Genomic DNA, 12495 nt, shown 5'->3' on the forward strand with positions numbered 1-12495 from the left:
GTTCTTTTTATTGTAAATATATTCTTTCTGATACTACTTTTATTAAGGGATGCGATCTTTTGGATGATTGTCGTAAAATGATGCATTTCTAATGATATAATTTATACACGATTATCTGTAATGGAGGTTTTTTTTTTCCTCAAGCAAATTTTTCTTTTTCCAATTGTTCTCCTAATGAATGTGAATATGTTTTGTACTCTTTTGGTCCTATTTATAGGGTGGAGAGAGAAGGTTTTTTTTAGTCCTATTTATAAGTCACTTTATTAAATTTTTACTATGAAGATATCATATTGTCCTTCATTTATTATATTGTAGGTAGTTATTTTTTTTTAAAAAAGAGTATATATTAAATGGGGGTAAAGTTGGAAACTTGTTATATTTTAATGAATAGTTAATACAATTTAAGGTTTTTCTTGGTCTGTGTGAAACATGTTAGAAGTGTCTTAGAAATAAGACCAGAGGAGTATTTCTTTGTAAATAGTAATTATAAATTATATTGTGATTATGAAGTAAAGGACAATAGAAGAAATCATTAATTAATGCAGCACATAAAAAAGTGAAATTGAATGCAAATGTTACAGATGAAGTAAGAAGTCCACGCAACCACGCAATTATTATATTTTGTGTATAACCTTCAGTATAATTACATAATTCCAACACATCTCAAGTCAAACAATTTCAAAATAAAGATATATCTAATTTCTTATTTGTTTAATTTTAACACACTGACACAAATTCAACACACTCTCACACAGCATTTAGTAAAACACAATTGCATTTTAATTTTCTGATTCAGTCTCTGATTCAGCCTCCGATTCAGTCTCCGATTCTGAAAAAGAAAACAGTTAATTAAAAGCTTAAATGTTACATCAAAATGGCACACAGACAAAGATAAAAACTAACAGCCTAATTTATCCCACGCATTTGTTAAATTTGTCGTTAAATATCTATGTTTATAAAGATGCTAATAATGTGATAAAAATGTGGAGATGGTGAACATTGATTAGGTTGGTTTACGTACTTATTGAACTCTAATATTACTGCAACATGTCATTCATTTAATACAATATTTTTATAAAATGACAATCATATATATAGAAACCAGCATCTTAAGGAGAATAAAGATTCAAATTCAAATTTCTCATAAAGTAGCCCAAAAAAAATCTTTTCTTGGGGGCCGGGGAGGGGTTAAACAAGTGATTTTAAATAGAATCAATGACATACAAAATTATATGTTTGATATATAAGACGACCACATGGGAATGAAGTGCTGTATGGGACGGGGTGATATGAATAGTAAGTGCACAAAACTATTTCATTCATTAAAAAAAAAAAAAAGCATCAAAAGAGAGAGCTTGAAAGGAAGAGTGTATCCATGTGGAAATAAAAAGTGTAGGTAGGGAAGTACCTGATGAGGCATTGTATTCGAATCGTGGGGTTATATTTGGACAAAGCTGCATATGCACAGTACCAGATGGGAAGTCGAACTCATAACCTTCATATATCTCTCTCAACTTTGGCAAATTAATGAGACTCAATTTCTTCAATTTGGGGAACAGGTTTTCATGATCACCAACTTCACCTTCACATCCCTTAACAACTCCTTCAAGTTCAGAGCAATCCTCTATGCGTATTCTCTTTAGTGAAGGACAATGAGAAGCCAGACAATATGATGAGAACACCCATTTCACTTTGTTGCATGCAGTTATCTTAATTTTCTCAAGTTTAGGGAAGCAAACATTAGAAGAAGAAAGGTGCTTGAGTGATTCATTGCAGAATATTCCCTCCCATTCCTCGCAATCAGAAACTTCAAGTGAACACAACTTTGGAAGGCTTGTAACAATAGCAAGAGTGAAAATATTTCTCAACTTTGGGCAATTCTTCAACATAATATCTTTAAGTTTATGGAGGCTCAAACTTTGTGTGGGACCCTTCCAAATATATTCCAACACTTCCATATCTATTAAATATGTAAAGCACAATTCTGAATTCACTACCCTTGCTCTCTCATTCTCGTTTTTCTGTAAATTAATTATATTCAATGGTTACATGACAATTTGAAAGATGGACAATATCTATGAACCACATCAAATAGAACTATAAATTAACATTACGAATTAAATCCCTTTTTTCGCATAATTTTAATGTTGTAATAACATAAAAATTATTTGGCAATGTGAAAGAAATTATTTTGGTAAAAATTTTAAAATAAAAGAACAAAAGGAGTTAACGTTTTATCAGAAAAAATTCATTAATAAAAAATAAAAAATACAGATTAAAAATAATAGTAGCATTTTATCGTTCATGTTTATTATTTATTATGAGAAAAGCAACAAGTTGAGCTAAAAATAATATTTGATTGTTTGCGGAAAATACTTACGTGTTGCGGACACTCCAATAATTCACCTCCAAATATCTCTCTCAATTTCGGCAATTTCCATAGAATTAATTCCTTCAGTTTGAGAAGAGGTAGCCGCCAATCCCCATCATGTGCTGCTTCTTCATCAACAACCCTTTCCAGTTCAGAGCAATGACCTATGCCCAGCTGCTTTAGTGAAGGACAATGATGAGAAGCCATAGAATATGAGAACACCCTTTTCATTTTATTGCTTCCGAATATCACAATTTCCTCAAGTTTGGGGAAGCAAACATTAGAAGAAGAAGAAAGATTTTCAAGTGATTCTTCACAAAATATTCCCTCCAATTCCTCACAAGAAGCTACTGCTAATATCTCCAATTCTGGAAGGCTTGTGACAATTGTAAGAGTGAAAATATTCCTCAACTTTGGGCATCTCAAGAATTCAACACTTTCAAGTCTATGGAGGCTCACACTTTGTGTGGGACCCTTCCAAATGTATTCCAACTCTCCCAGATCTTCTAAAGATATAGAACACAACTCTGAATTTAGGGCCCTTGCTCCCTTATTCTCATTTTTCTGTAAAGTAATTATATCCAATGATTACATGACAATCCGAAAGATGGACAATATACATGAACCATATCAAATCAAACTGTAAAGTAACATTACGAATGGAACCCCTTTTTCTGTATATTTTTAATGTTGTAATAACGTAATCCCAATAAGATAAATTTTACTAATTTAGGCCTTCATATATTATCCACACTGATTTGTTACAAATAAAACAGTACTGAATAATTACTTTCCATTTCCACAACAATCAGCTGGAGCGAAAACATTAATTAAAACAAAAATTGAAATAATTATTGCCCAAAATTTGATAGTAAAAACACGATTTTTTTCAAATCAACTAAAATTTTTAACAAGACAAAGAGGGAGAATTAACAAAAGGGAAAAAAAAATCTCTTTAAAATATCTAAACGGCAAATTTGACAAAGCAAACATGCCAATTTTTACGACACTGTTCACAATATAAACCCAATCAATTTCGCATGTTTGACAAAGTGGTGCATTTAGCAAAGTTAAAGAAATTATTTCACAATTTTTTTTAAAAAAAAAGAAAAGAAGTTAACGTTTTACCAAAATTCATCAAGAAAAAATGACAAATTAAACCGCATTTTTCACATAATTTTAATGTTGTAATAACATAAGTTTTATTACTTTAGACCTTCATATATTATCCACACTGATTTGTTCCAAATGAAACAGTCTTGGATAATTACTTTCCATTTCCACAATAATGAGCTGGCGCCAAAACATTAACCAAAAATTGAAATAACTAGTTCCTGTTATTATATTCAAGATATATTCTTAAAACTAATACTCCTCCGGTCCTTAATATAGGACCCAATTCTTGAGTTGGTTTTGGTCCTAAATATAAGACCCATTTCTTATATTTTTAAATTTTCTCTAAATTACCCCTATGGATACTCCCTCAACCATAATCAAGTAGAAGAAGGAGAGGGGGTATTAAGAAAGATGATTATGGTGTTTTAGAAAAAATGTGTTACTTTTCTTATAATTAACTAATTTACCTAACTTCCTTAATATAATCAAATTAGTTAAATGGGTCTTATATTAAGGACCGGAGGAGTATATATATATATCTATATTCTTTGATAGTAAACACGATATTTTCAAATAAATTTAAAAATAAACATGCCAATTTTTAACAGGAAAAGAGGTAGACTCAACAAAAAAAAATTATTTGGCAATGTGAAAGAAATTATTTTGACAAAAATTTTAACAGCAAAAGAACAAAAGGAGTTACCTACGTTTTATCGGGAAAAAAAAGTTCACCAACAAAAAAAATAACAAATACAGATTAAAATAAATAGCGTGTTATCATTCCTGTTATTATTTATTATGAGAAAAGCAACAAGTTGAGCTAAAAATAATATTTGATTATTTGTGGAAAATACTTACGTGTTGCGGACACTCCAATAATGCTCCTCCAAATATCTCTCTCAACTTCGGCACCCCTTGTAGATCTAATTCCTTCAGTTTGAGAAGAGGTAGCCGCCAATCCCCATCATGTGCTGCTTCTTCATCAACAACTCTTTCCAGTTCAGAGCAATCCTTTATCTGCAGCCTCTCTAGTGAAGGACAATGACGATAAGCCATAGAATATAAGAACACCCTTTTCATTTTACTGCTTCCCCATATCTCAATACTCTCAAGTTTGGGAAAGCAAACATTAGAAGAAGAAGAAAGATTTTCAAGTGATTCTTCACAAAATATTCCCTCCCATTCCTCACAAGAACCTACTTCTAATCTCTTCAACTCTGGAAGGCTTGTGACAATTGCAAGAGTGAAAATATTCCTCAACTTTGAGCATTCTCGCAATACAATACTTTCAAGTCTATAGAGGCTCACACTTTGTATGGGGCCTTTCCAAATGTATTCCAACTGTTTTAGATTATATAAATATAAAGAACGCAGCTCTGAATTCAATGTCAAAGGTTCGTCTCTTGCCTCAATAGATTCTGTTCCTGTGACTTGCAGAACCTCAAACACAGTAACTTTCATTCCACTGTTGATAATACGTACATGTTTCAGACTAATAAGAAAAGGGGTCCAGAGTTTCTGATTTCGTGAATGGTGGGAGCTTTCTGCAGTAGTGACCGCAGTCTGATTCCCCTGTGGCTGTACATACATACATATATGTATTCAAATTATAATTATGAAATGCACACATTAATTACAATAACTTGTCTCTTACTCTCATCGTGTGAGTCAGAATTATTTTCTTAACAAAAATAGGAAATTAAAAATATAAAGCGTTGCTCAAAATATGAAATTAATTATTTGGAAAATATATAGCCTTTCATTTGGCAAATTAAAAGTAATCATTTGATAAAAAAGTTTAATATGAAGGATACAAATCGATAAAAACAAATAGCATTTTCTTGTCTTGAAATAAAAAGTAAAACTCAAATAGTAGCTCAATCACACACACGTACGCACATATAAAAACACTACGTATGACGTTGCTACCGAGCTTTCAAATTTCAGAAATAAAAAATACAGTTATATATTTGCAAAAACTTGAATTAAAGAAAATGACTATTGCCTCTCATTCAGAATACGTTGGAGTACTTTTTTAATCTTACGTGTATTATTTGCTTATAAACATGATTTTTTAAAACAAAGTTTAAAAAGCAAAAACGAAATGTCCTAAAAATATGTGAAACTCTTGGCAATTGCATGAATTTACACTAGCCTCTAAAAACTAGTTTCCGCAATATATAGATGGTGTTAGAAATTGTAATACACATAATTATTTATTTGACCAGAGAGGTAAAACTAACAAATAGAGTGATAAAGTGGGCACATTAATTTCGCATGATAATTTAAGAAAAGGATATAAAATTCAGCACCAAAAGAAAAGAAACAAATTCAGCTTGCTACCTTTTTTCAGCGAACGCATCAGCATGGATTATAATTTCAAATGTGCAATGATTCAAGACGAATTTTGCGGATATAACACTTACGTATGGGTAGTCTTGAAGGGGCTCCCTTTGATGCAGTAGACGATCACCATGCGCATCTTCTTCATCAGTGAGCCCCTCAGTTTAGGACAATCCTTTATTAGCAATTCCTCTAGCGAAGGACACTGAGAAGCCAGAGATAAGAGAATAGCCATTTCAATTTCTCACAATCCTTAATCTCAAGTTTCCTCAGCTTCGGTAGGCTTGTAACAGTGGCATAGGTGAAGATGCAGGTTCCCAATTCTGGACAGCTCTGTAGAAACAAACATCGGAAGAGAACATGTGATCGATGAATCTTGGAACACTTGTTCAAGACTATTCATGTTTCTCAATCTTAAACTAATCAGGTGGGAGAACACTCGTCCTATTTGAAGAATGTTGGCGCTCATGTTATCAGCTATGAATATCTTCTCCAGACAGCGTGAAATTGCTAAGTGCTTTATTTCAAAATTTATATCATTAAGATCCCACCTACAATTGTCTAACCAAAGACAGTTTGCTCCAAGAATGAGATCTTTCATTGACGAATTCGAAACAGAGGCTTTGAAGCCTTGTATGCATAAAGCTCTCAGTTCTTCAATGCAATGAGCATCAAAATATTCTACAAAAGGAGGATCTTCATAACTAGAAATATTCAATGATGTGGTGTCATAGATAACGTACCTCTTCAACCTCGAAAGAGAGAAATTTTCTGATATGGCAGATTTCTTTTCCCAAAAGTATAATTCCTCAAGTTGCTCACATTTTCCAATAATTCCAAGAGGACTTTTTTCAATTTCACACCCAAACACATCCAGCAGCTTCAATTTTTTCATACCTACAATTCCAATAGGTAATTCACCAAATTGAGAACCACGCAAGTCAAGAATCTCTAATCCTTTGAGTTGACCTAGAAAAGAGATGTCATCCAATGCAATTCCTCTGAAGCATAAGGTATGAAGATTAATTAATGATGACACAATTGATTGCGGCATTGACCATTGAATTTGTGTACGCCAACCAAGTCCTTTCCATTGAAAGCTAGATGTTGCAAGGACCAAGATTTTGAGCGCTTCAATCCCTCCAAGATCTTCAATGAACCCTTTGGGATGAAGTAGCAGAACCTCAAGTGTTGGACAATGCAATTGATTAGACTGCCAAAAATTGCCTTCCAGATTCCATAATGATATTACCTTTGTCTCTTTCAAACTTTCATTTTCAGCCAACATTTTTGAAACCGCATTGCTATCCACCAAAATTGCTTGATGTTGCTCCCTCGCAATCCACAAAGCTACATCCCGAACTAAGTCATGCATTTTTACACATGCTTGCTCATTTGTATGCATTAATAAACAAGAATCTAATAGCCTGTCAATGCTTACTAAAATCTCCCTCCTTGCATCCTCCATCGTGTAAACAATCCCCTCAACTTCCAAAGTCCGTTTGGCAAATCGAACAAGATCCTCTCTATGAATTTGATGATCCTCAGGAAACATAGAGCACAATAGGAAGAGGTGCTTTGCTAGACTTGGCAAATAATCATAACTCAATTTGAGACATGCATAAGGGCCCCTTAAACTCTCATCAATATCCAATGGTAGGGATTGTTGTAGCCTCCGTAGTGTTAACTTCCAGTCCCGAATACCTTTTCCTCTTAATGCCTTTCCCACTGTCACAATTGCAATAGGTAGTCCCTTGCACTCATCAACAATTTTCTTTCCCACACCAACAAACTCATTCAATGTGTCATGGGTTAAGTTTGCATGCATCTTTAACAAATCCCATGCTTCCTCCTCTATCAAGAGAGACAATTCAAAATTTTCCTCACAACCCATAAAGACACAAACATCTCGAAGACGAGTAGTTAACAAAACACAACAATTTTCATTAATCGGAATACCAATTTCTTGAAAGTTTAGATCATTACTCCACACATCATCCAAGATTATAAGAATTTTCATACTTCTCAATCTTTCTGATAGCCTTTGTGCTCTTACAGATTGAGTGGCCACATCAAATTTCAAATCAATTTGGTCTGCTATTTCTTGCTGAATTTTTACTTCATTTGGAGGTTTCGAAACAACCACCATGATGAACTTGTCAAAAAGCTTCAAATCATGCATTGTCTTGCCTACTTCTTTTGCCAAAGTGGTTTTACCTGAACCGCCAATACCATAGAGCCCAATCATCTTGTTCTTGCCATCTTTAACTGCCTCCAAAAGATGATTATAAGTCGATTTTCTGGAGTTGAAATCCACAAACTCTTTGGAAGGGAAGTAGGTAATGTCAGGAAGTGGGATCGACTGGGAAAATGGATCAAAGTGGGAATTGCTCTTGAGTTCCTTCATTTGCTCAGCCACATCATCCATTTGTTTTGCTAAGGAATACTTGAGTGACATGTTAAAACATTTCTTTCCTTCTCGTTCAACCTCCTGTTGCACCTTTTGCACCTCCTCTAGGATAGCATTCACATCATCCAACCACTTCCTCACAGATGGCATTATTTCTTCAATTTTTCGATCAGCTTCTTCCTTGCGCTTGTTCAAGTCTGCTAATGTCACCTCCAGCCCTTCTTTTGCTTTCTCAAAACCTCCATTGAATTGGTTGAAGCAAAACAAATAACGAGCGCGACGTGAAATTGGATCCCATAGACACTCTGCAAGCTTGGTCGCTATACAAGTCCCAATTTCTTCCATCTGACGCAATGCAGGGCAGCCCTATATATGGATACACCAGTTTGTAATAATTCCAAACACAAAATAATGTGACAAGCATAACAGGCACGTACAATATGTATAAGTTTGAGATTGAATGAACAAATAATTCACTTTATAAATATATTTCTGAGATATTGTACTAAAACAGTTTATAAAAATTCACATGACAGTTTAATTAATTAATTAACCTTATAAATAATTTATACGCTATATACCCCTATTATTTAGCTGTAATACATGAGTGATGAAAATTATGGTGATAATCTTTTGAGCAGTAGGAGAATGAAGCAAAGCACGCGAAAACGACTGAATCTAATTTAGTGAATGCCAAAAGGGGAAAAGAATAAGTTAAGATTTGACTTTGTAAATCTGAGAAGTTTACTTGTAAATTAGTAAAATTTTTTTGCCAGCATTAAGATAATAATATCTTAGGAGATTTATTTGAAAATTGATTAACTTTAACTTGTAAATATTAAAATATTTAATAAAAATTAATATTTAAGCATTTATTTGAGGTATTTGAGAGTAATATTTAAGTAAATTCACAAAACTTATGTAAAAATAAATCCTTTATTATTAGAACTTATATATGTAACTACAATTTTTTCCCAAATAATAACAATATTACCTGGTAATCTTGGTAAATGGTAATTACATATTATATCATATAGATATGTCAACAAGGAGAAAAACGTGTTCTAAACCAAAATTGAATGCATTTTTTCGTGGCTGCCCAAAGTACATGCATATCTAAAAATCATTACACACACATACACGTATATTCTTGGACACTACCCATTTTTAAATCAGAATTTAAAACTCAACTATTTTAATGACAACACCATTTTATCTATATTCCTTTCCGTTTCTAAATGAAAGTAGTCAATACAATATACTTTTATCTTAATAGAAAAACTAAAGCTTTTAATAATCATATTAATAAATTTTATTGATTTAAATAAAAAATATATGATTACTTATAAAAAAATTAAATCAAGTTAATTTCAGAAAACTATAATAAACGCATCTAACAAATCCATTATTTAATGTACAAATACTAGTTCCTTTGACTGAAAAACAAATACTTTGCATATGCAAAAAGATTAGGCGAGACTTGAGTTTGTAATAAAATTATTCGTTATTTAAGAATCTGAATATTGAGTTCATATGATAATCAAAGAATATAATAGATGAGACAATACAATAGACATGTAAAGTAGCGAGATGATAAAAAAAGTGAAAAAAGAAGTCCTTCATCGAGCTAGATAAAAAAAAAATTAAATAAAAAAAATCAGTTAAATGACTTAATCTAATATAACCGTTACTTACCTCAAATGTGATGATGATATTAGACGAATAATGCAGAAACGTCCTCCGGAGTGACTCTCAAATCAAATTAAGAGATTATGCCCCACTACACACAAATAACAAATAACTATTCACCCAATTAGTACAAAACTACGACACACACACACACACACACTACTTTTCTAAGAATTTAAAGTCTTGGAAATTCATTATTGTATAATTATTGACGACCAAAAAAAAAAGCACATGTACACTCAGAAAATGATATTTATTGAAACAGTATTCAGGCTGATGGTATTCCCGATTTATTTTTTTTTAATGAATATTTCAAATTTCCATATGTTACTATGAATATATATCAGATTTTCATAAGTTACTATGAATATATATATATATATCAAAAAATAACGGTCCAAATTAAATTTTATTCTATTTTTAAATTTTATTTTGATGTAAAACAAAACTAATCTTTTAATAACTATCAGTTGTTTGTTCAATAACATAAATTCAATATAATGAAAACATAACTTAAATAATCTGACTTCTTTCACAAGTATATATTTCGATTCGAAATAGGCATTCCATCAAATTCAGTATGAAATTTAAATTAATATAAATTCAATGTAAAACACAAAATACAAAAATAACATCCAACATTTCATTTTAATTTTTTCTAATAATATTTTGATTAAAATTAATATTTACCTGTAATATTTTCAATATCTTATTAGCAAGGGAGGCAGCCAGAACATGGTTGAAAATGGATTTAGGAATTTAAGAAAGCATAGACGATGCTAACAGTACAAACATTCATCTGGTTCTATCTGTAAGCTGCTTTCGGCATATTTTATAGAATAAAGAGAAGCCCCAACCTTTATTAAATCTGCCTTAAATTTTAACAATTTTTTTCCTGCCTAGTATATAGTTTCTCCTGTTTAATATGAGGTTTATCAAGAAAATAACAATATGTCCAATAATAAATAAAAGATAAAATAATACTCGTCCGATTTTTAATATAAAATCTAATTATTAAATCAATTTTAATATTAAATATAACACTTATTTTTTATTTTATTAATTTTTTTTTAAATTATTTTTATAAATATTTCTTCAACCATAATAAAAAAATACTAAAAAAAATAATTATAATATTTTAAAAAAATATATCATATTTTTTATAATTAACTAACTTATCTAATTTTTAAAATTTAATTAAATTAGTTAAATAGATTTTATATATTAATATTATAAATTTAACTTAACGATGTAAAAAATATATAAGACAAAAAACCTTCTTTCTACTTTATGGTCACGGTTAAAAAAAATAATAATAATAAAACGACTGAATGTCTGGATATATTATTGGAGGACAGAGACACCGCCGCTGCTGGAAGATATATTGCATCAACCGCAAGATCTATCGTCACCCAAAATTTTTTTTTTAAAAAAATCATATTCTGTTATTTACCTGTAATATGAACTTAAGATAAGGTTTTTTCTTTCCTTTTTTTTTTTTTTTGGAGGCAGAACAAGAACTAATGGGAAGCAGAGAGTTGATCGGCAGAAGTGGGGCGCTGCACACCAGAAGAGGTAGAGGCTTGGGGTATAAGGAGGGGTGTGGAAGTAGCTTCGAATTTGGGGATCAAAAAGGTGATATTGGCAGTTGATGCGAGAGAGAGCCGTTAGAAGGTTGAGGGGGAAAAGAAAAAGAAGGAATCGTTACCTGTTGTTTATGGAAGGAGATTGCTGACTTAATGGATCTAAGGCGGGAAGTCAGCGTAGAGTGGATTAGGCGAGAAGCGAACGCTGTGGCAGACGCTCTTGCGAAGTTGACTCTGGAAATGGTTGGGTCCTTGCAGATCTGGAAAGAGGAAGCAGAGATCCTGAAGGAACTATGAGAAGAATATAAGAGGAGCAGGGATGGCTGCCGTGTAAATGGGGTGGGAAGGATAGGCCATGAGTAGTGCGTTGGCCTTGGGCCCTCTTTTGTTACTCCAAAAAAATAGCAGAGACTTTTGTTTTTTTTGGTTGCCCAACTGATTTACCGGAGTTTTGTTCCAACTATATTCAGATCCGACTCGCGTCGCGTACCTGACTATAGTGGGTGAGTCTCCCAATCAAAGTTTCTGCATACGTCAAGATTCGAACTCAAGACCTTGCTTAAATGGTATCGAACCATTTACCACTCGGACCAACTCGTATTGATAGCATAGACTTGATGATTACACCTGCTTCTTGACTTGAGCTCTTTAACTATGGAGACACCAATTCTAAAGTTCAAAGTAAGCTATATTTAATTCAAGGCCAAAAAAATTATGCTATATTTGGAATAATTCCAAATTCAGAATAACGTCTCAAGCATGACGCACACGTACAATCTATATAAATTTGAGATTGAATGAACAAATAATTCGCTTTAACTATAAATATATTTCTCACATGTTGTATTAAAAAATTTATAAAAGCTCACATCGCAGTTTAATTAATTAACTAACTTTATAAATAATTTTTATGCTATATACTACTATTATTTATCTGTAATACATAAGTGATGAAAATTATGGCGATAAATTTTCGAGCC

General features: G+C 32.0%; 2 protein-coding genes across 2 annotated transcripts in view; both read right to left on the reverse strand.

The window, feature by feature from the left end:
• Window positions 1-11439, reverse strand: part of LOC114718950 (putative disease resistance protein At5g05400) — an 88409-nt gene extending 76970 nt beyond the window's left edge. The window contains exon 1 of the mRNA XM_028904401.1: window positions 11383-11439. The gene's annotated coding sequence lies outside the window, so the exon portion shown is untranslated. The remainder of the gene's footprint in view (window positions 1-11382) is intronic.
• LOC114718986 (disease resistance protein At4g27190-like) lies at window positions 6090-8585 on the reverse strand. The gene has a single exon (XM_028904440.1). The coding sequence runs from the start codon at window positions 8583-8585 to the stop codon at window positions 6090-6092; it is 2496 nt and encodes an 831-aa protein (XP_028760273.1).
• Window positions 11440-12495: the final 1056 nt, after the last annotated feature.

The sequence above is a fragment of the Neltuma alba genome, unplaced genomic scaffold, assembly GCF_004799145.2.
Source record: "Neltuma alba isolate B1F8T4 unplaced genomic scaffold, ASM479914v2 tig00011881_pilon, whole genome shotgun sequence".
In the NCBI taxonomy this organism is placed as follows: Eukaryota; Viridiplantae; Streptophyta; class Magnoliopsida; order Fabales; family Fabaceae; genus Neltuma; species Neltuma alba.